We start from the raw sequence: 23085 nt of genomic DNA on the forward strand, positions 1-23085 counted from the left end.
TAGAGGGATTCTCTAGAGGGGTTCTCAAGAGGGGTTCTCTAGAGGGGCTCTCTAGAGGGGATCTCTAGAGGGGTTCTCTAGAGGGGCTCTCTAGAGGGGATCTCTAGAGGGGTTCTCTAGAGGGGCTCTCTAGAGGGGATCTCTAGAGGGGTTCTCTAGAGGGGTTCTCTAGAGGGGTTCTCTAGAGGGGCTCTCTAGAGCTTCCCACTCGTGGAGGCCCTACCCGACAGCAGCGGAGCGAGCGAGCGGTTGCAGGGCAGTGCCTCCACAATGGGGCTAAGCGAGGATCTCTGTCACTGTGCGTGCGAGTGCGTTGCTGCTCTCTCTCGCCGTGCGTGCGAGTGAGCGCGTCGCCACCCGGTGCGCGCACTCCCAGGATTAGGGCACGTGTGTGTGTAAAAGCGGGCAAGGGCAGTTAGGCCAGGTCGCGCTAATAAGACCCTCCCGCTGTCCTCTGGATAGCCTCCACTGTCATTACTGCCTCTACGAATTATGGCTGGTTTGGGTTCTTGGTGTGACGAGCGACGCTAAACGTCGGACGTCAAATGGAAGAAGACGTGGCACGACCCGAGAACGCATGGCAGAGCTAAACAGCACGTCATTCATTTGTAATGCCCCGTTTCGTCATCAGAGATGGAATAACCACAACACTTGAGAACGCGGGATTACAATATCGGGTGGCAGACATGCGCATGTGACCCCTCACACTCAGCGATGCCGGATCCGCGTCTCCGCATGACGCAGCAGCGGCTCCCCAGCCACGTGGCCAGCTCGCCCCGAGATCCACCGATACCACACGGCGCCTACACTGCTTTCTCAAAATGATCTTGGAAGTGGGACGGAGGGGGGGTCCTTCTCCCACCCACTTATGGGGGGCTCCATCCCGGCAGGACGCGGTGGCGACGCGCACCCCTAGGCAGGCAAGTTGGGAGGAAGGGTTTGCGGATCACGCTGAGACACCATCACGCGTGCAGGGTACTTCACCTGCATAGCAAGACAGGGCGTACACCTGGGAGGCAGCACTGAGAGGAGATTATAACGACCCCTTGAAAACGTGGGCTTCCCCCGGGGCAACTAGATTCCTGCATAGATAAAGGCCGAGAATGATAAACAAGGCGAGCGATGACGGTGATGGTGCAGCGGTTCGCACGGCACACTAATCATTTAACATCCGGCCATAGCACAGTGAAGTATGGTCAAACAGTCCACAAACAGTCCACATGAGTGACGTAGTGTGGGAAGCCTTTTGTCCAGCAGTCAATTGATGGAGGGCGGTAAGAGACAGTGAGGGATTATAAAAAGGGGTTAAATGTGAGATGCAAAGCCAGGGCTATGTTTATTACATTAACCCCACAAGGGAGAGTCTGCACAATGCCCCTGCAGTACCAATTGAACTATGTGAACTGATGGCTACTGGATTAAACTAACGAGGTCTAATAATAAATTGTTGTGATGTCCTTTGATATTCCAGAAAAATCTTGACAAGGAAGTTCTTGCATTGGGCTGCTTTGGGAGTTGTTTTTAACACTTTACAAGCAAGGCTCAACGCGTTTCTGCATTCGCTGTGCAATCCGTCTGTAGCGCGTGTCATAATAACTCTCGTGAACATGATCCAACCTGAACCAAACTGCCATGTACAGCACAGCTGGGTTGCTATTAGAGAATCACTCTCGAGAAAACCGGCCACATTGAGCAAAGCTTCTCATAAAAACCCAGACACAAACCAGCGCAAAACATACTCTGCTGAGACTGATCCTCACATCCTCGAGCACATTCTGCATATAATTGACTCTGGTTCCATAATTGCCGTCATTACCCTTGACATCTACTCGGCTTTCGACGCCATAAACCACAACAACACACTCGTCGGCCTTCGTTTCTACGATTTCGGCATCACTGGTACAGTACTCGCCAGTATAAATCTTTAATCTCCGATAGTAGTATTTGGCAACTTTTCATCAATTTATTTCACGACAGGCTGTGGCGTCCCTCAGGGATCCATTCTCGGACCACTTCTATTCTTTGCATTCACATCACTCATCACCTCTGGGCTTGCACGCATTTCTGACTGCTCTTTCGCACTCCATCGCTGGTTCTGGTCTGACGGTCTCTCACTCAACCCTTCCAAATCTAAAGCCATCCTCATCAGTACCAGACAAAAGCTAGCCTCATGTTCACCACCTACAACCATCCTAATTGCTGGGTCCGCTGTTAAATTTACCGACCATTTCATATTTCTAGGTGTCACCATGGACTCCACCTTGTCGTTCAATACTCACACTAACCTGGTCATCAGAAACTGTAACTACCACCTTAGAACCCTTCGTCACCTTCGTCCACTTATATCGCAAACACACGAGCATGCAGCATCATCCGTTCACGCTTCGACTACTGCAAATCGGTACTCACCCAATCCTCCCAAAACAACCTAACGAAACTTCCAACGTCTACAAAACCACCTTGCACGCACTTTCCTCACCTCCCACTTACCGCGTCTGACCTCCGACTTTGCTCTCCGGGCCCACCACTGACTCCCACTCTCCATCAGAATCACCTCCAAAATCGCCTGCCTCTGTTACGCCGCCTACGGGACCGGTTGTCACCCCATACCTCTCGGGCCTCCTGACGCCCTGCTCCCAAACCACCACAAGAACTCTCCGCAGCTCTACCTAGGAGTTACTCTCAACGCCGAGATTCAGGACCACGATCGCCATACGTCGTTTCTCCATTGTCGGCCCCTCCACCTAGAGAACAACGCCACCCCCCTCTACATTTGCAGCGCTGACTCTTTACCTACCGTTTAGCACCTACTCGAAGACACATTTTGATTTCACTTTAACTGAGCTGATCTCTGAGCTGGGCTCTGCGCCTCAGCGTTGCTGCCTTCGTGCAAGTGAAAATTGTGCGTGTTACAAATGTAATGAGAGAGCGCCATCCATGGGGTGCCAGAGGGTAATGGGTACAGGCACCATTACGTAATCACCTTCCAATCCTAAGGGAGGATAATATCTGGGCCAGAGAGGATGGGCAGAGTCGCAAAGAAATGTTTGGGAACCATCGGGAAGGTTCCACGAGGGGGCGTGGCTAGAGGCGGAGCTTAGCTCCGCCGGGAGGGATATAAGGCAGATCGGGGGAGGGACTCGGGGTCGGTGTGGGAAGCTGGAGTCCGGACCACGTCGCTGCTCATCCCCTCCTCGCTGCTCATCCCCTCCTCGCTGCTCATCCCCTTCTCGCTGCTCATCCCCTCCTCGCCGCGGGCCTTGTGGCGGATCTTCTAACCTTCCGGCTTGCCGTCAGTCAGCGGCAAGGCCGGGACAGCGGAGTGAGCCTCGTGGGTGCTCGGAGAGGGACGCCTCGTCTACGGCGGTGTGAAGAGGGAAATCACCTGGAGGGGGAAGGAGCGGAGTTGTGCTGTACTACCGTTAATTAAAGAAGCACTCTGACAGCATCGTCGTGGAAGTCATTTATTACACAAATTAGAAAGGACCATGCCTTGGCGTCCTGGCCCTGCCGCCTGACCTCACGGGCACAGCCGATTTGCGAGCCCCGTGGTCTCACTGCAGCCTACGGAGGCACCGCTTCGTGGCGACAGCGTGACTGTTATCTCAAATTAACGACTTCCTCGGACACACGCATGCTGGAAAGTGGTCCAGGATCCATGCGCAAGCGTTATTTTTCAAAATATTTTTGTCGCTGCAGGGAGTGTTTTCTATGTGGGAGGAAAGCGGAACATCCTGGAAAAAAAGCACTCAAAGGCCCGCACAAAACAGATCACAATCCCATTTACTGTACTGTCAACCTCCTGGCCACTTCATAATCACGTCCGATGCAGGGTGAACATAATGGTATAATCCATCACCACCTATTCATTAAATAATGATAGTTTGACAGCAGTTTGAGCAGGTGGGTTACACTGCACAGACCCAGCTTTGTTCATAATTGAGCTTTGCGTAAGGCCCACGTAATGATCTGATCAAATCTGTGTCGTCTAGACCCTCTACCACCCAACACAGCCACACCAATGAGTCGTGCCGTGTGCAGGCGTTTATCAGCGCGCTGGTGGTCATCGTTCAGTTCGCTCAATGGTGAGCTGAGCAGCGATCCTCACTGCCAAACTCAGCAACCGGCTACACAGCAATTCGTTTGGAATTACGTCAAGCGTCAACCAGGTCCTGGAAGTTAGAATCACAATCTAGGAAGTCTGAAGACAGAATGAGAGCGTCACCCTTGGCCGTGCGAGGGTTGTGCCATGCGAGCTTCATGCCTCTTAGTCTGCACGTGCCCTCCGTGGCGTCAGCGACACCCCGCGTGTCACATCGGGAGAGTGCCACGCGTCTGCTGGCTTCTCACGGCTGCTGTCACGTGCTGCCGAGGCTCACTTAAGCACTCCAGTTTTGAAAAACATAAATAAATCATGAGTTCGTATATACAATTCTGATTTTTTGTGTTCAACAATAGCTTAGATGAATGCTCTCACCAATATCTGGCAATCCAGCAGCTTTAACAAGCTGACCCTGCTGATGAGACCCAGAAGATTGAAATTTGTCCACTTTGTTTGCTTAAAGAAATACTGCTGCTGGATAACATTGGTCTGGAAAGCCAAGAGGCTGATGAACTAAATATATATTTGCGGAGACAGAATGGCGTTTTGCTTACATTTTTTAATGACGACGCTGCCAACATTTCAACCGCGCTGTTCAAACTGCTGTCTAATTGCAATTGTTTGATGATGGATAGCACCTCTGTGCACACTGTATATTTGCTGCATTATAAGTGACCGCTCCAGGTCACGAACTCGGACCCTAAAGTCACGGGCTCAAGAGTATTGCTGTTGACTGGAAGCTCAAGAGCTACTTTATTTTTAAGGAAAAATATCAGCATCTTCCTTATCACAGTAAGAGGCAATTCCCAACCAATTCACAATGTCGGTGTTATTTTTGTTCTCGGAATGTGTTGCGACGCATTGGGTTATCAGTGACATTTTCAATGAGTCTTTGTACATTGCACCTGCCAGCGCCGTCTTTGAAACCTTCGCCATGAAAATGAAGGCCAATAAGTTAACGCATATCCTTGTTTTAACCCTGAGCTGGTGGAAAATCCACATTTTGATGGCAGGACCAGGCTATCCAAAGAACAATGATGACTTCCCACAAAGCTGTACTAATTTTATTAACCGTATGAGGACGATGGGTGACCCAGTCGAGCAATCTGCCACTGGGCCGAATGTAATACATGTTTCAAGAGGTCATCACGATCAACACCAACACACCTCACCATCACTTCCTTCCTTCTGCTAGAGCCCTCAGCCTTTGCACAGCTGACAGCAGGACCTGGGTCTTCCCCTTGGTTCCGGGCCTCTGGGTGCCATTCCAATGCCGGTCTCGGTGACTGGTACTCCTCCTCCATCCACCCTGCACACGTGTCCCGCCCATCACAACCTCCTCCTCCTGATCGCATCTGCAACGCTTGTGCACCACGTTCTATTCTCAACCTCCCAAGTTGCTCACCCTATCCTCCTGCCACCCTCCTCTACCCTACACAAGTGTCCCACCCATCACAAACCTCCTCCTCATTCCATCTAAAACCAGAGATGGATGTAGACACCTCCCATGGGGGGATGGCGGTCCCAAAATGTCAAGATTTGTAAATAGAGCCCTATTTAACATTCGGTGTATTTTCTCTGGTGAATATCAATAAAACACCAATATTCAGGGTCTCGCGTTGGAGGTGATCGGCCCCATCGCCCCCTCCCCTTGCGTCCCCCACTGTCTACAGCGTGCCACGATCCATTCTAAATATTAAAAGTTAGGTGTTGCGCTCTCTGTAACACAACCATTAATATTAACAATATTGATGTATGTAGTAAATACACTGTGCATTTTGTGCACGCACAGTGGTTCATCAATCCACTGCTGGATGAGGGCTTCCCCGCATCATGCGAGTCGTAGGGGATATTCGACCATACGTAACGGTGGTCAATGCAGATTGGTAAAGGATGGTGAGCACAGATTCTGGAGCATAGAAGTACTCTACAATAATGGATTTTATTGCACTGTTTCCTGTTGCCCGCAACGTAGTGTTGGAGAGCCAAGCCACAACATTTACAATCTGAGTACGACGTTTTGCCAGTAATTACAACTAGCTTCATCAGGCGACAGCCAGATTTGTGGAGAAGTCTTATTGTTTTGTTCTTTATATAGAGGCGTTGATGTGGTGACCACCCTTCTGCGCTCTTACACACTGTGGGGGGAGGGGGGGGAATTATTATGCGAGCCCTTTGAACTTGCCCTTCCTGTCTATTGTGTTTATTAAAATAGCCCTACCAACGGTAATCCCTATTGAAGTACGCTGCCCTTTGTAGGCATGCATTTATATAATGTATTATTTGATGATTGTTCAAAAACTCTGAACATCTCGTAAATATAATTAAAGATATTAAGCTTAATCCTAATGAACGGCACATGAGCAGGTGGGTGGCCAACACCACGCCCGGCCGCCTTTGTTCCCGAAGTGGCGATGTTTACACACCACACCAGGTACTCATTTGAGACTGAGTCGACCTAGGGGAGGGCCAGGGCTGATTCAAATAAGCGTCACTGGTGTTGGCTGTGAACGGGAACCGAATTCGGGTTTCTGTGTGTGTGTGTAGACACCGTGCGCTACACAATGCACGTGCATTCAGTCAGCCGACGCATGAACTTGCACCCTAAGCTGCTGCGCAGTGAATAGAAGACACAACGGCTGCGGGGAGGGGGCACCGGTCTTGAAAGGGGAGCAGTGATGGAGGCGGTGACGCGGCCCAGCGTAAACGCATTCGCCACTTGTTGCAGGGGTTCACGGTTTGAATCCGGCAGGTTATTAATACGGCATATATTAACCATGAAATACTACGGGGCAATCTGCTTCAAAGTGAATGTTACAGATCACATGACGTCATTTGAAAAGAGTCGTAGGCCACTGTGTGCCGGAGTCACGATCCAAGTTGCTCAATTTAAAAAGTACCTAAAAGTTGTTCAGTTGGAATCGCACACAGCAGAAAAAATGCACCCCTCCTGTGAAACTAGTTTGTGAAACACAGCGGCGCCTTCCTTTAATGAAACAATGCAGAATTGATGCGTACAACACGCACGTAAGTTTCACGCATGCATGCTGTGCTGCACGCGAGATCTAGACCGCAAACCGGCACGAATTAAACTTTTTTTTATTTTACCAGGCAAGGGCCACTGGGCTATATAGCTCTTTTTCAGAAGCGACCTGGCCACAAATAATTGCTCAACCAAGTCGCTTATCATGTGGAAATTTATAGCAGCCAAATATTCTAAACGCATTTTTCTAAATGTTAAGGAAAAAATCGGAACACCCGGAGAAAAAATGCATACGACCACGGGGAGAGAGACATGCAAACTCCAAATATAGAGTCAGGGTCTGGATCTAACCCACGTCCTCCTATATTTCATGCATTGTAGTTAACATCTCCTAGCCACCGTGGCGCCCTATGACCAAGCACAAAGACAGTCACAGCTCACGATGCTCCGAGCGCACAGAGATCTGGGGCTTGTCCTTGATTTAACTTGACTGGCGCTGCGCAAGACGGCGTGGCTAGCACCGCATTTCCCTGTGTCAGTGAGAGTGTGTGCGTGTGTGTGGGGAGAAGTGGCGCAGTGGTTATTGCAGTGAGCTAAAAACCCGGCACTCTGAGTTTGATTCCGCTCAGTCAAAATCGTTAACAAATATCTAAACCGGTTCTGGGCATCTCCTAGATTGACTCAGCCTTAAAAGAGTACCCGGGGCAGTATGTAAACATCAGGCAGATCTCACTTAGTGCGACCCCGTAGAACGCCGATTCGTTATTGCGCTCTTTGTCCCAGGGAAAACTTTTACTCTGAAAAATTACGAAAATCCAAAAATATTAAACGAGTAAGAACACGAAGCAGCGAGGAAACACACCAGCCGCCATATTGATTTACATTCGTTCAACCAATAAGAGAGACCCACGCTCTGAGCCAACCAGCACCTCACCCCCCGCAATTCGATTTCAGCGTTATTACGGTACGGTTGTTTGTTATTAGATGTTATTACAGTTCTCTCCAAGCCACGCAGCGCTCACCAGTTTAACAAAAACACACACACTGTCACGTGTTTTCTCCGCCTTGGTCTCTCTCTCTGTCTTATCTCTGTGCATCTTTGTGAGCATTTTAGACCCGTAATGTCTGGAAAAAGTCCAGCAAGTGTTAGTGCTGCAAATTTGCCCAAAGTGTCAAAGAAAAGTATCGCTTTGGATGTTTTGGATGTTACAATGCACGTGATGAGGCGGGTCGCGGCGGTGAGCGTCAGGTGGCTGCACTGGCGAGTACAGTACATAATACTTACAGATGATGCACTGAACAGAAATAATGTTGTCGGGAACGCATCCCCATACGTACAATGGTATCATGGCCCCTTTTAGCGCCGATTCGGTTTGCACTCACTTCTCCAGGAATGCATCTTGAGTGCTAAGCCAGGTCTGCCTGTACAGTCATACCTCTTCATCTTCCGATTTTTCTTGAGCGTAGTCCAATTATATTTATTCACAATTTTATATTAGTATATCAGTTTAACTTTCGCACATTTTTTCTTCGTAAGGATTACTGTACTTGCTCAGTACGGTAGTGGATTGTGGCCCATGTCCCGTGATTCACATGCTGAAGTTTTTGCACTTCAGGTGCCTTTTGCACAATTTTTGCCTAATTTGTGGTGTTTTTTTCTTGAATCATAGCTCCTGTACATCAAGTGAGTGGAGGAAGTGAGAACAAGCGTAAAAGGCAGTTCAAAAAGCAGAGTTGGATAGACTTGCTCGTGGTGACTGTGTGTTTCCCATTGGTAAACGAGTCAGCAGTTGGATTTAAAATGAAAAAGACAATCAAGGACAGTGTGGCGACAAGTGCACCTATACCAGGCAAAGTAGTATCATCATCATCATCACCGCACTCCCATCATTATCCAAGGTAAATAAAACTTAAAAATTTCCAGTATAATTTATTAATGTGTTTTGTATTATTTGTGTTATTACCTATTGTCGAATTTAATTACGTATATGGGTGTTATTCATGTGTACAGTACAATATGAATGTTATGAAACAATTTCATGTTCTCCTGTATGTTTCAGTTGGTCTCGGAATCCTAACCCCCTTTCTCCCATATTAATATCGTATCTACATTCGCGAGTTCTCCTTTCGCGCAGATTTTCAAGAACCTAACCCTCACGGATGTCGAGGCCTGACTGTACGTCTACATGTAAGCGCGCGAGTGAGGGTGAAAGTGTGGCAGCGAGTGTGCAAATGAGTGAGTGTGTGAGCGAATTACTATGCAAGTGAGTGAGCAAATATGGGAGTTTGTTAGCGTGCGAGGTCGCGAGTGCATGAGCATACGAGTGAGCGAGGGCAGAGCGAGCGTACAAGCCTTACTCTCCCGCGCGCCAGAAGTTTCCCCCAGGCTGCGAGTGGCGCCGGTTCAGCTTTGGCAGCTTCTCGATTTGGCCCATGAGCTGCGGGAACGTCGGCCGAGCGATGGTCTCAAACGCCCAGCAGCTTGTCAGGATTTCCTGTCCACAAAATAGGGAAGAGAAAAATCACGCGTGCACGGAGGGTGTCGTGGCTCTCCCACACGCATTGCCCTCGGAGGTAGTCAGCTAACCGTACACAAGCCGACGGACGGGTGGCTGTCGGGGCAAAAACGCATTTACACTTGTGTCTTGCCAAGTTTTGCTTGGAGCCCTCTGAACAATTTGGCCAGTTTTAGCCCCAAATGGCTTCACAACTTGATGCTAAAGTCTAGTTCATATTGGACTGTGTTTACACAAGTTATTGTGCCCCCCCCCCCTCCCCGTTACAGACAATTATACAGTCTGACAGAGATAATGCATAACACATTTGAACCTCAACTAGAAATCCATTAAATATGAAGCGCGCTGCTAACTAGAACGCATGGAGCCTCCACTCACCAGGGCCTCCCTCCCCATTCCAGTGCTGTCAAGGTGTGGCTTCAACCCACGGCCCCCCTGCCAGATAATGGACTCTGCCGGCTGCTGCTTGTACGGCCATTCACGACAGTGCAGCTCGTACCATATGGTCCTGCAAGACGGGGGGGGGGGGGGGAAGGGTATGGGGGCACAGGAGGTCACGTTATTATTCTAGCTTTAGCAAAGAGAATGGGAATCGCTCTACTTAAGCAATTTTGATGACGGTTAATTGCAGTGGCTGTTGATAATCATCACTAAAAGTGGATTGCATTAATTGATAGAACTCTACAAGAGTGAATGGCATTGGCCTTAATTGATTTCTAGCTAAGTGTCTGCCATTTGAATAGCTGCCTCTTGAGGAAGACAGAAATCACTACAAATAACGTTTCAATGAATGTACATCGCTTTAACAGGCATCTGTCACGACAGATGGTAGTTTTTATGATTACCATTATTATCCATGGAAAACTTCACTGAGTCTCAAGACTCTTTTTTCAGGACGGTCCCGCCAAGTTTTCAGTTGGGGGTGATCTTGCTGCTGCTGCGAGATCCCTGTTGAGTAATTTGCAGGTGGCCAATATTGGCCACATTGCATGGGTTTTTTTTTAGCTATGGGAGGAAAGGGGACAACCCGGAGAAAACCCTTGAGGCACAGGGGGAGCACATATGAACTCCACGCAGAAAGGCGCCCAAGTCGGGAATCAAACGCAGGTGCTGCTTGTTGTGAGGCACAAGCTGTTACCACGGCACCCCCGCTATGATGTGGTTTGTACTATTTAATATTGTTGTAGGATTGCTGGTGTTGTTGTAGGCATTGTAGACATTGTTAATGGTGGTGTTATCATTGTTGTAGGTGTTGTCAATGTTGTTATTGTTGTTGCAGGCTATGTCGATAATCTTGTTTTGGGTGTTGTTGTGAGTGTCATGGGTGTTGTTGTGGGAGCAGTGGCACAGCGGTTAGCACACTGTACTACAAACCCGGTGACCCGGATTCGACCAATGACAGTGGCGAATATTTGAACCGGTCCTGGGTCTCCACTAGGTCGACTCAGCTTCAAATGAGTAACTGGTGCAATGTATAAACATGGCCACTGGGGAGACAAAGGCGGCCTGGCATGGTGCTGGCCACCTACCCCCTCCTGTGCCGTGCCAGCCTTCATAGGTGCATGCGAACAGCATTTGCCCCAAAAGTCTATTTAGGCTATATGGGTGATTGTGTCTTTGTTGTCAATTGTGTTGTTGTGGGTGTTGTTAATGGTTTTGTTGTGGGAATTGATGGTATTGTTGATGGTGTTGTTGATGGTGTTGCTGTGGGTGTTGTTAATGGTGTTGTTGTTGGTTTGTGGGTTTTGTTGATGGTGGTATTGTTGTGGTGGATGCGATGGCATGGGCAGGGACATGGCGCCACTCACCCAAAAGCAAACACGTCGGTGTTGTTGGAGAACGGCAGGAGGTCCTGGTCGGTGCCCGGCGCCAGCTGGCGAATGATCTCGGGCGCCAGGTAACACAGCCATCCCCGGGGCAGCTTCAGCTCCTGATGGCTCCTGCCCGGGAGGGTGAAGGGGTTTGCGGCGGTCACGAGAGGATGGCGGCACGGCGCCGAGAAGCCACGGCTCATCAACACGTTGCGTGGGAAACTCGACCGCACAATGGGTGAAGAATAGTGAAGTCGCGACACAGAGGCCCTTTGTCAAACCGCCGCTGGGTTGAGGGCCTCCCCACACCGCGTCGGGCTGTGGGGGTTTTTGGGTCATATTTCACCATGCTGGTCAGTGCGGGTTGGTGAAGACAGGGTGCATAGATATGCCAGAATAGTACAGTTCGGGTCCAGTACAATGCATTCTACATTGCCCTCTGCTGCCCACCGCTCACAGTGAAGCCAGTCCCTGACATTGGTATCGAGCATCGGTATTGAATCAACGCCCGGCCGGCCAGCATAAACGTCGGATGAAATCCGCGAATCCCTGGCCTCAGTGACATGCCACCGGAATTTATATATGGAGCTGTCGGTGTCGTTAAATCTTGCCTTGGCGTTCATCACGGGACTCCCGGCGGATATTGGCAGCGGCGTAAATTATGAACGTGGCATGACAAAGGATGCGCGGTGGCGGAACAAATCAAAAACTCCCCACGACCCGTGTGGACGGCGTACGGAGAGCCTCATGCAGCAGTGGATTGACAAGGCACCTTACAGTACACGTGGCTACACGGAGTCAGCGCTGTTGTGTTTTCTGGTTAGTGTGAGTATGCAACTTTAGATAACAACCCGGGTACTCCCACCTCTTCTGTAATGTTTGGCCGGTTGTGGAAGAGTAGGTAAAAAACACCCCCCCCCCCCCCCCCCATAGAAGCCCTATTGAGCTTCTTCTCGTGAAGGCCCTTCTGCCAACAGTGGCGTGAGCGATCAATTAAGCGCTGCGCCTTTACAGTTCTACACACACGGCCATCGGCGCACGTGGCGGCCGTTACGCGGTTTAATATGAGAGCGGCGGGCGTTGAGTGAAGGGCTGTGTGCCGCCGTGTAGCGGGCCGTCACCATGTACGCCGTTAATTGGATTCGAGTGACGCGGTGACCCGCGCCCGCTGCCCCCCCGACCCCCGCGATCCCCGCACACGGCCGTAACGTCGTAACATGGCCGCGCCGTAACTTCAACAACGCCGAGCGTGAAATAGATTCGCGGCCACCGTAACGGGGCGGCGGGATCATCGCCGTGGCGGCGGCACGATGGGAGGTGATGATGGGAGGCGGCGGTGGTGGAGCAGGGGGTGGCGGTAGGGGGTGGGGGTCAGTGGAGGACGGTGAGAAGCGAAACGCAGTGTCTGGATCACGGTGGGGAGGGGGGGGAATTTCGAGGAAGTGCCGGATCAATACTGCGGCTATGGGGGAACAGGCGGTTTTGGACGACCCAAAGTCAGTGATAAGAAGTGAACAAATCTTGCTTCACTGAAGTGGTTTGGCCATCATTTATATTTTGTATTTTCCTCTAGTGCACCCTCGGCATCGCTTCCCGAGATACTGAACCTGCCTGGGCTTCGTGTCAGAGAACGGCCCGCAGAAGCGCATGTCACAGGGTCACTTCTGAGAGTCACCTCTGCCATATGGATGGAACTAAAATAAAAAGTCATGGTGTCTCCGTTCTCATAAGAACATTGGCGGTTGCTGCTCATCTCACTTGATAGCTCTAAGCCAGCGATGAAAAGTTCCACATTTCATTTATGGGCACTGTTAACGCTGCACAAAACTGTACTTGCTTTAAATACCCCGTAGGGATGATGGGCTGAGTGAAACCCCAACCAAGGTTTGAACTCACAACCGTCTGATTACGAGTCAAGCACTCTTACCGCAGTGCTGCACAGACACGGCCGCTAATCTCGAACGATAAATGCATTTTCGCCGAGTAACAATATTACCGTTACTCACCATGTACCCGGCTGATGGCACTGCACGATGAGTTCAATGATTCAAAGATCATTTGAAAAACAATGATTGGGGAGAAATGATCGCTTCGGCAGCTCGGGTTAACAGTAACCGCCAATTCATATAAATCACAAAACAACGATCACGCATTTACAGCACGATCGTAACGCTCGTTTGTGCAAAAATCCCAGTAAAAAAAACTGCGCCAACTCAGTGTCCGAGGGCTCCCGGACAAAAAGCATGAATCCGGCACACATTGGCCCATGTGCGAAGCTCGCACCTGCCATCTTGAACGACGCCGGAAATGCTGAAGAGTCCAAAGTCGGTGATGATGACCTTGCCATTGTCATAGAAGACGTTCTTGGACTTGAGATCCTTGTGCACGATGCCCTTGTGGTGGAGGTAACCCATACCCTGTGAGAACGCATGCACGTGCACGCACATACACGCACACACACGCATGCACAAACACGCACGCACAAACACGCACGCACACACATACACGTACAGATGCGCACAGGTAAACACACACACCCCCGCATGCACAAATACGCACCCACAAATACATGCATACACACGCCCACAGACACGCACAAACATGCGCAAACACGCACACACAAAGAGACACGCTTGCACAAACACGCACAAACAAGCATGCACCAGTCGCTATAGACTATAAACTACAGAGCGCAAAGAAATCACTCATGTCAGCCTGCTGCCGAGTCTATTCATATGTTCATATTTACGTTTGATTACTTTCAGAGTGAGTTCCCTGCTGGTGTGTTACCTGTGTATTTCAGTAGTGAGTGATATCTGAACCAGTCCCTGGGCCCCCATTCACCAACCCACGCTGACCTGTGTGATTTTTGCGATGTAACCTACAGAATCTCTTCACTCTCCGATAAACTAAATCCTCTTTATCTTTCGGTTCATCATTGTGAGCTTTCTCTCAAGCTTTAAACTAATCTAACCTTGCCAATGTTGAGCAGAGACCTGTACTAAATCTAAATCAGGTCAGTATCTAAACGGATGTTCTCTCTTCACCCATTACACAATCCAAGAAACCGTAGGTGGACCTCTGATTGCCTGGTGACCGTTGCTAGATTGAGAACTCTGCTTCCAGGGCATCGTCTGGCACTGCACCCACATTGTGGATGTCCTCATGACCAACCTCAATATTCCACATGTGCCTTCTCTAGCTGCGTATGTTAAAGTCTGCCTGCAGGACTCAGCACCACCACTTTTGCTTTGAACGCTGGAGCCCAGCTCCGTTACGTCTGAGGCTGTGCACACGGTTTGTTTACGCAAACGTCTGCGATACGAATTTTTGACACTGTTGTTCATTAATCTGTGTAAGCACTATCTGTAGTGAGCAGTGTAGTCAGTGGGTTTCGTGTAAATAATCTGCTGTTGTTGTTGCCGCTGCTCTGGTTGGTTGCAGATTTACGGTACTCCACCCTGCGATGATGTCCGGTAACCGCAGCCACTGCCGCACGGTCTTGGGGCCGTGGTCATTGTGGCAACAGAGCTGCTTGACTATACGGGGCCTTAGCAGCTGAAATAATAAAGCCTGAGTCTATGAGTCCCGATGTGACTATGGATCTCTGCAACTCTAAGAAACTCTATGTAGCTCTGTGGCTCTGAATGTAACTCTGGATCTCTATGTAACTCTATTGATCTCTATGTAACTCTATGGATGTCGCTGTGCCGTTCCTGTGCTGGGGAAATGGGTTCCTCCCTTTGGGTTGAATTTATGGCCTCTATTTTGTATTTCATTTTCAACTTGAAATTTCTCATTGCATTATTTTCATTGTGCTCTTTAATGTTCTTTTTTTCAGCTTAATGTATCGATTTCACAGCTTAGATTCAGACTGTTCCATTTATCCTCTGATTTTCTCAGTCTCAACATCGTTTATCATTATTTGTATATTTTCAATTTTTCCTTGGAAATATACAAATAATACATATTTTAAGTGACATCTAAACAATCAACTATTCCTGCTGCACAATCAAACACAGCAAAATGTAAATACAGTAAAAGTGAAACCTCTTCATTCATGGATTTTTTTTTACCATTATGAGAATCGGTTACTGGCTCCAAAGTTCAGGAACCTGGTAACCTCCTTCTGTGAAATGTGAACAATGCCACCAAGTGGCACGCAAGCCAACAAATGGCACAGCGGCTTGTGCCATAGCATGGTACATTTGCCATCTTTTCCCAGTTGCCCTCATTTACCACGGTGGTGAGATGTTAACTACGTCGCCCGGTATACAGGAGGTCGTGAGTTCGATCCCAAACCTAACGCCTGCTGTATGTTTGGAGTTTGTATGCTCTCCCCCTGGTCGTCTGGATTTGTATCCAGGTCCTCTGGTTTTTCCCTCCACATTTAGAAACGTGCATTGTATTTGGCTGCTATAAATTTCCACGTGATAAGCCACTTCGTTGAGCTATCATTTGTCGCCAGGTCGTTTCTGTCGTTTCTGAAAAAGAGCTACATGTTTGTGCATAGAAAAGATAAAGGTGCAGTCCTGCTATTGTTTGGTTAATCCGATTAGTACGGTTGGCTACGTATGGTGTGAAAGAAGTTCAACATACAATACGTACATACGCCACTGCTGGCAGAAGGATCTCTCCAAGAGAGCCCCCCTAGGGGGTATTTGGTCTACCCTTGTGGGAGTACCCACACTTTACCCCACCACACGCGAGCAGCCGATCGACTGTGCCATACCCGATTATACTGCTGAGTGAGCAGAGGCGTTGGGGGGGCGGGGGGCAGGGGGTGGGATTTAAGAAATTTTACTCATTGGTTCAATGGCCGAGCCAGGAGATGGAATCTGGATTGCCAGTCAAACGTGCTGCTAACTGTTACTCTGTGAAACAATACGATGATTAACTTTTCTTGTTAACAAATTCTATTTTATTTACCAGGTCAAGCCGACTGAGCTATATAGCTCTTTTTAAGAAGCGACCTGACTATCACAAATAATAGCTCAACGAAGTGGCTTATCGTGTGGAAATTTATAGCAGCAGCCAAACAATCTAAAGACCCCGCGCGTCCCATTAACGGCGAGCGGCGGTGGAGGTTGGCACCTTGAGGATCTCGCGAGCGATCTGGTTCGTCTTGTTGATGTCGAGCGGAACTTTTGGATCCCGCACGACCGCGTACAACGTCCGGCCTTTGCAGAAGCTGCAGGGTGTGGTGGGGGGCGAGGGGGACAGCGGTGGATTGAAAAAGAACCGTGGATTATTATCGTCATGATAATAATTTACTGGCCAACCAGCAGGGATTGTGCAAGAAGGGGTGACGATTGTCAATCTACCAGTATCCTCGGCACATAACCTGGGTGACATGAAACTAGTCACGAGCATGATCGCTGTGCTTGGTGACGGGAAGTCAGTCCAGCTAAACACATGCACATACAATGTAACCGGTATTGGCCAAATATCCTACTCCTGCTAATGGCTCAACTGCTATTGAACACGGCAACATCGCCCCCATCCTGCAAAAAACCCGAGACTCGGCGAGGCTTTCCTGTGAAAACGAGCACAATGAATTTTAAGTAAATCTACCATGGGCAGCGTCGCTAGCACTGGGTCCATGGGTGGTTGGCATCGCGGCCCCGGCGGGATGGAGGGGGGTGGGGAGGTGGGGGCGCGGCGTCACCTGGTGACGATGGCCAGGTGCGGCGGGTTCATGCAGGCGCCCATGAACAGCACGACGTTCTCGTGCCGCGTCTGCCGGTAGGTGAGCACCTCCTGCTTGAAGAGGCGCAGCCGCTGCTGCTCATGGCCCTCCACCGTGACGAGGCGCACCGCCACCTCCCCGTACCAGCGGCCGCGGTGGACCGCCCCAAACCGCCCGCGCCCAATGAGCTCCCCCAGCTCCACACGTTCGAACGGGATGTTCCACTCCTGCTCGATGCCACGGGGGCCCACGGGGGGGGAGGTATAGGAGGGACAGATGTATTGGTATGTGATACGGTTGTTAAAATCGTGTTTGCATGAGCTGTAACCGCGCGAAAAAAAAGTATAAAAAACAGTTACCGATGTGTGGCAAATATAGAAATGTTTACAGCAATACACAACACGTTCAACTTCTTAAGTGAGAGACTAAGGGAGCTGCCACATTGGTGATGTAACAGCAGCTCACTGGACTTGCAAATCCAGAGGTGGCCAATTCGATTCCATCTCCCGGCACGGCAGTTAAAAAAATGGGGTACAGTCCTTCAGTCTGTGAGTTCATCACTCGAATTCCACTGTAGTCATTGATCGGTTCTGCAAGTCAGCAACTGGTAACTAATTCTGAAAAGATGTACCGCTTTAGCGGTTATCGTTTAACAAGCCTAGTTAGTGATAATAACATCACTACGGTGTGGCTTTCAACATTGTGCTTGGGGTGTACCGCGTGTGGTACGACGCAATGATTTTAAGTGGATGCCCTAGGGACGTTATCACTGGTTCATTTTGAAGAGTGAAAAAGTGTTCAGGGAGATCGCAGTGTCCAGCTGAGCTGCAGGGAATGTTCACGAGCACCAATTAATGCTGGCATGGAACACCAGGGGATGGGTGGCCAGCACCACATCTGACCGCTTTTGTCTCCCCAGTGGCAAAGTTTACAAACTGCACTAGGTACTCATTTGAGACTGAGTCGACCTAGGGGAGGCCCAGGACTGGTTCAGATAATTGAATCATCACTGGTGTTGACCCTGAGCGGGAATCAAACTCTGGTCTCCAGGTTCATAGCGTGGCACGCTAATCAACGGACCAACGCTCCTCACACACTGAGGCATGCACGCACCTTGAGCAGGATGCTGGTTTGCGTGCGTCCCCCTCGCGCCACGTAGCTCAGCTCCCCCACCGTCTCGGAGCTCTCGGCGGAGTCCGGCATGTCCCCTGGCTTTGGCGACGTCGCCACCTCCACCACCGGCTGCTCCTCCTCCACACCCTGCCAGACGAGGAACAACAACAATGATAACCACGGTTCAACATACTAACTAATAGCGTCTAAACTATTTTTATTTTACCAGGTAAGGCCCACTGAGCTATATAGCTCTTTTTCAGAAGCAACATGGCCGCAAATGATGGCTCAACAAAGTGGCTTACCATGTGGAAATGTATAGCAACCAATGTGGAGCAAAAAACCATAGGACCCGAAGAAAAGTCCACGCGACCACGGGGAGAACATGCAACCTCCAAATATACAGGCATTGTCAGGGTCGAGATCGAACCCACGACTTCCTGTACACCAGGTGAAGTAGTCAACATCTCGCCACCATGGCACCCATCACTGGTGTAAAGATGAGATGATTGTTATAACAGAAACAATAATCTCGTATAAGTGATATTCGCGCGATTCCTATAGCCCGAGGCTATCCCAAAGTAAGGCGCTGCTGTGCGTCACAGACACGGGCATGCAGTGTGTAATCCCAACTGAGAAATTTGTGATGTAATTTTGTAGAATTTTATACATTTGGACCATGACGCCGGCACACAATGGCTTAACTATTGTGAATGACGTCACGGGTATGTTAACATTCACTTCGGCTATTTTCTGGCCAATACATAGTAATAACCAGGGCAGCCTGTCAGATTCGAACCGTGAACCTCTGCCACGAGCGGCGAACGCGCTCCCGCTGGGCCGTTTCACCACCCCAATAACAATCATGATAGCAAACCGTAACGCGGCAGCCTCGTAGCGACTGGTGTTTTAACTGAACCCTAACAATGTTGGATGTTTAACTGTGAGACCAGGATGGAAGCTTCCATGGAACTCTAGAGAATGAAAATATATCACCTCGGATATTTGACCACCGAGTGTTGTAAGTGAATCCTAAAAATCCTAAATCACTGCGAACGCCTTAACCTAGACCTTGCTATAGCCGCCACCCTCCACACCTGGACACTGATCTCCCAGCATGCATTGCGGGTGGTGGCCACCACTTACCTCGCTCGCTGACAGCCCACCGTGCAGTTTCTCTGATGAGTCGCCTTCGTCAGCGGTTGGCGTGCGTGGAGAGACACCGTCACCACTGCCGCCACCGCCGCTGAACGAATGAGAGCGAGTGACACATTAAACAACCCGGCACGGCACGGCGCAGCAGTGTGCAACGTGGCGTAGGTCATGGCGGTTCACATTTTCAAGTTGTATCTGCAATTGAGGCTGCGCGGTCAGTAGTGGACAGCAGTGCGGCACAATCCATTGGGGTACAGTACTCTACATCTGTGCTCCCACCTTCATCAACCCCCACTTACCAGTGTGGTGAAGTATGGTCAAACAACCCCATGACCGACACGGCATTTGAAGGAGACCTCCTTACAGAATTGCATTTGCACTACTATGTCGGGACTGTACGAGCGTAGGCACATATGACGTCATTACCGTGTCGGCTCGGTATGGGGGCTGTAGGCGGGTGTCACGGGAGTCGTGTCAGGCCGTGGCACTCCGCGTGAACCCAACAGGACAAGTGAAGATTGGGGGACACGTGGTTGGGGGCCCGGACCTTCCCGAAGGATCGAGAATGGGGGCGTGGCCTGGGGCGGAGCTGGCCACGCCGGAGCGGTTATAAGCGGGGTGTGAACGGGGAGCGGGGCTGTTCTACTCCGGGATGAACGCCATGAGAAGTCCCCAAGTCTCTGATCGTCGTTCGTGACCAGGCAGCCGTCACCTGCCCGGGGTCACGCTGTGCAGTGTTCCCCGAGTGTTAGTTGGTGTTGAGTGTTAATAAATAGTGTTGCCTCCAAGTCGAGTGTGCGCCTCAATCGAACCCATTACACATTGACAAAAGGTTGTTTAGTCTATGTTTTACACTCTTTTACCTAGGACAGCTTTAATGAGTCTCAATACTCTATTGGGAGGGTCTTACCCAGTTTTGCATAAGAGGGTTGCTATGCATCATCCCGATTAAGTAATTTGCTGATAATATTTCACCATTGTGATGATTGGGCAATACCAGTTCCACTGTGTGTGTGTGTAGCTACGGGAGAAAGCCAGTATGAAACCCATCTGGAGCAGAACACAGGTGCCAAAACTGGGAATCGAACCCAGGCGCTTCTTGCTGTCAGGCACGAGTGTCACCACTGTGCCGCCACCCCGCTACCCAAACTGGCTCGTAGAGTCACCATGACGTACGTCTGCGGGTTGGGGGAGAGAGCCACGGAGAAATCCGAGGATGCCGTGTTGTCCGCTCCCGAGGGGATGTCTGTGTGGTGCAGATGGACACACGGAGGTACGCACACAAGCGCACACACGCACACACACGCACCGGTGAGCATGCTAGAATCATGTAAAAGGTAAAGGCACAGCCCTGCAATTGCCTGCTCACGCCAACGCTACCAGAGAAGCCTCCTACATGAGGAAGCCCTGAGAGCCCCTCTAGAGGGTATTTGGCCTACTTCCACACTGGCCAGACGTCTTGGAAGAGGTCTGTGTCACCACACTTTACCCCACCACATGCGACCCGCCCATCGACTCTGGTGAACCCATTTCTACTGTTGAGTGGACGGAGGGAGTGGGGGGTGGGAGGGAATGTAAGAAACTAGTCCCATTGTTTCAGCTGCCACACCGGGAGATCAAACAAGTGATATTTGGATTGCATTATTACCACGGCAGCAAACACATAGAGAGGCAAAACAAATGATCAACTCTTTAGACTTCACCGGCTGATGGGACAAGTGCTGTTAATTACCACATACGAAGCATACACATGGCCCCCGAGAGCGCACGCAAACATTCCAGCGGTCTCGCTTGAACATTTTCTTATTTACTTCATCATCAAAAACAACACAGCAAGACAACACAAACATTAATAACATCGCAGAATAAAACGGTATAAATATGAAATATGCAATATTCACCGCGCCGCCCAGTGTGAGGTGTGACATTTCGCTCCTGAACAAGCTTTCAGCACGTGGAGCGAAACTTCAGACATCGTGGGGCCCACAAGGCGTGCTACAACCCCCAAACACGCGGGAGAGCCGCACAACACTCGGCACCCACAATCCGTAAATCAGGTCAATGTATTTTGGGGCCAGATTCCGAGTAGCGGCTCACCCTCTAACATGCAGGCTTGGCTCAGGCTCGAGCCACTCAGTTGTTTGCACAGACCACACGACCAGCTCAGCCGTGGCTCGACTATACTCATGTAAATACTGAGCACGGCAGGTGGGATCCGGCTAAAGTTGAGCGTGGCTTTGAGCCATGGCCGACTTGAGCGAGAGCCGAACCGGAGCCGAGCCGAAGTCGAGCAGCGATGTCTATTCTTAACAACCGGGCCACCTCGCGGTGACGTTTTTCTTTATTTAAGAGTCGGCCCGAGCGAGAATCCGCGCCACGCGCTGGATTTCCGGCAATGGATAACAACCGAAGCTCGATCATGAACCGGCGCATCGCTGATACGATGGCACCGTGGAACACCACAGCAGACGACGAATCACCGTGTTCGCAAACGCGTCTCGTCACCGGTAACGGGAACGCTTCTCGCAATCCACCGCTTTGGAACGTCAGGGGTGACTTGGCCAGGCACCCATCACTGCCAGAAGGGAACATTGGCCGGTGGTTGAGACCGAAGGTAGAGCGGTAGTCAAAGGAGGGAAACGCGCCAGAAAGGACGTCCACAGCGGAGGAGGAGCGATCAAATCGGCTTGCGTGCAGCGGGAGCTCGTCAGATTGTTGGACTGGGGAGGCGTTCATTCAGCAGCAGACAGATCATGGCTGATGATAGAAGTAGCATTAAAAACAAAATGCACCAACCCGAGATTGCTTAACTGCATTCATGGGAGGTGGTGTCACGTGTTCCAGTTTGTGCTTAACAACCACTTCAATCCGAGTCCTCTCATTTGCATCTGTTCTTTAAATGCATTTGAACGGAGCTATCTTCAGTTTAACACGTAGGTTATCTTCTCCCCCCTCCATCCCCGCTTAAAGGCGTCACATCATCGTCCCATCATCCCGAGTGACGTCGCAACGGTATGGCTCAGGCCAGACAACAGGGACGGCACCGTGACCCCGCCCGCAACACGCCAGGTCGGCAACCATTTAGAGAGGGGAATCAGTCTTTTCAATTTGGAAAAGCAAACATGAGCCGGACGTATCTGAGGCCGCGATCAGTCTGCTCGCTAAACAGGCGCGATAACCTCAATCATCACTCAAGGACTTCCATAAAATCGCGTGTCCTCCGCGAGCGTGCGCGTGTATTACAGTGGGGCTGCAGTTAACGCCATACGGCGCTGCGAACCCGGGCGACCGGAGTTCGATTCCCGCTCACGGCCAACACCAGTGACGATTATCTGAACCGGTCCTGGGCCTCCCCTAGGTCGACTCAGCCTTGTGTGTTTACGTGTGTAGGAGTGTGTCCACATATGTGCATGATTTGTGTGTGGACGTGTTAACGTGTATTGACGTCAGTGTGTGATTATGTATGTGCATCGTTGTGACTAGCTGTACTCATGTGGGTGTGTTCGTTATGTCTGCTCGCTAACAGCACTTACCCCAAGAGTGTTGAGGTTATATGGGGGATCTTGTCTTTGTTGTTTTGTGCATGTAGGGGGAGTGGTGGCGCAGTGGTTCCCTCACTCTCCCATGAATCTGGTCACCTGAGCTTGATTTCTGACCATGATCATTGGCAAGTGATGTATGATGAGATCAGCACCGGGGAAACAAAAGTGGCCGGC

The 23085-nt window shown here is 50.2% G+C and overlaps 1 protein-coding gene across 7 annotated transcripts in view; it reads right to left on the bottom strand.

Moving 5' to 3' along the window:
- The window catches only part of LOC116950294 (kinase suppressor of Ras 2-like), a 136693-nt gene that overhangs the window by 22872 nt on the left and 90736 nt on the right, over positions 1–23085 (bottom strand). For 2 of the 7 annotated variants that reach the window (XM_076072481.1, XM_032968003.2), the window contains 10 exons: positions 20546–20615; positions 19361–19460; positions 18215–18361; positions 17081–17328; positions 16507–16603; positions 13696–13829; positions 11410–11541; positions 9980–10109; positions 9444–9580; positions 3452–7615 (listed from right to left, as the gene is read on the bottom strand). In XM_076072481.1, the coding sequence (XP_075928596.1) occupies positions 7600–7615; positions 9444–9580; positions 9980–10109; positions 11410–11541; positions 13696–13829; positions 16507–16603; positions 17081–17328; positions 18215–18361; positions 19361–19460; positions 20546–20615 (1211 nt within the window). In that variant the 3' untranslated portion in view covers positions 3452–7599. Of the gene's footprint in view, positions 1–3451; positions 7616–9407; positions 9581–9979; positions 10110–11409; positions 11542–13695; positions 13830–16506; positions 16604–17080; positions 17329–18214; positions 18362–19360; positions 19461–20545; positions 20616–23085 lie in introns of those variants that run through there. The other 5 variants (XM_032968006.2, XM_076072482.1, XM_032968004.2 and 2 more) reach the window with 5 other exon arrangements.

Source organism: Petromyzon marinus, chromosome 38 (genome assembly GCF_048934315.1).
Source record: "Petromyzon marinus isolate PM22_M1 ecotype Great Lakes invasive population chromosome 38, UKy_Petmar_22M1.pri1.0, whole genome shotgun sequence".
Lineage (NCBI taxonomy): Eukaryota > Metazoa > Chordata > Hyperoartia > Petromyzontiformes > Petromyzontidae > Petromyzon > Petromyzon marinus.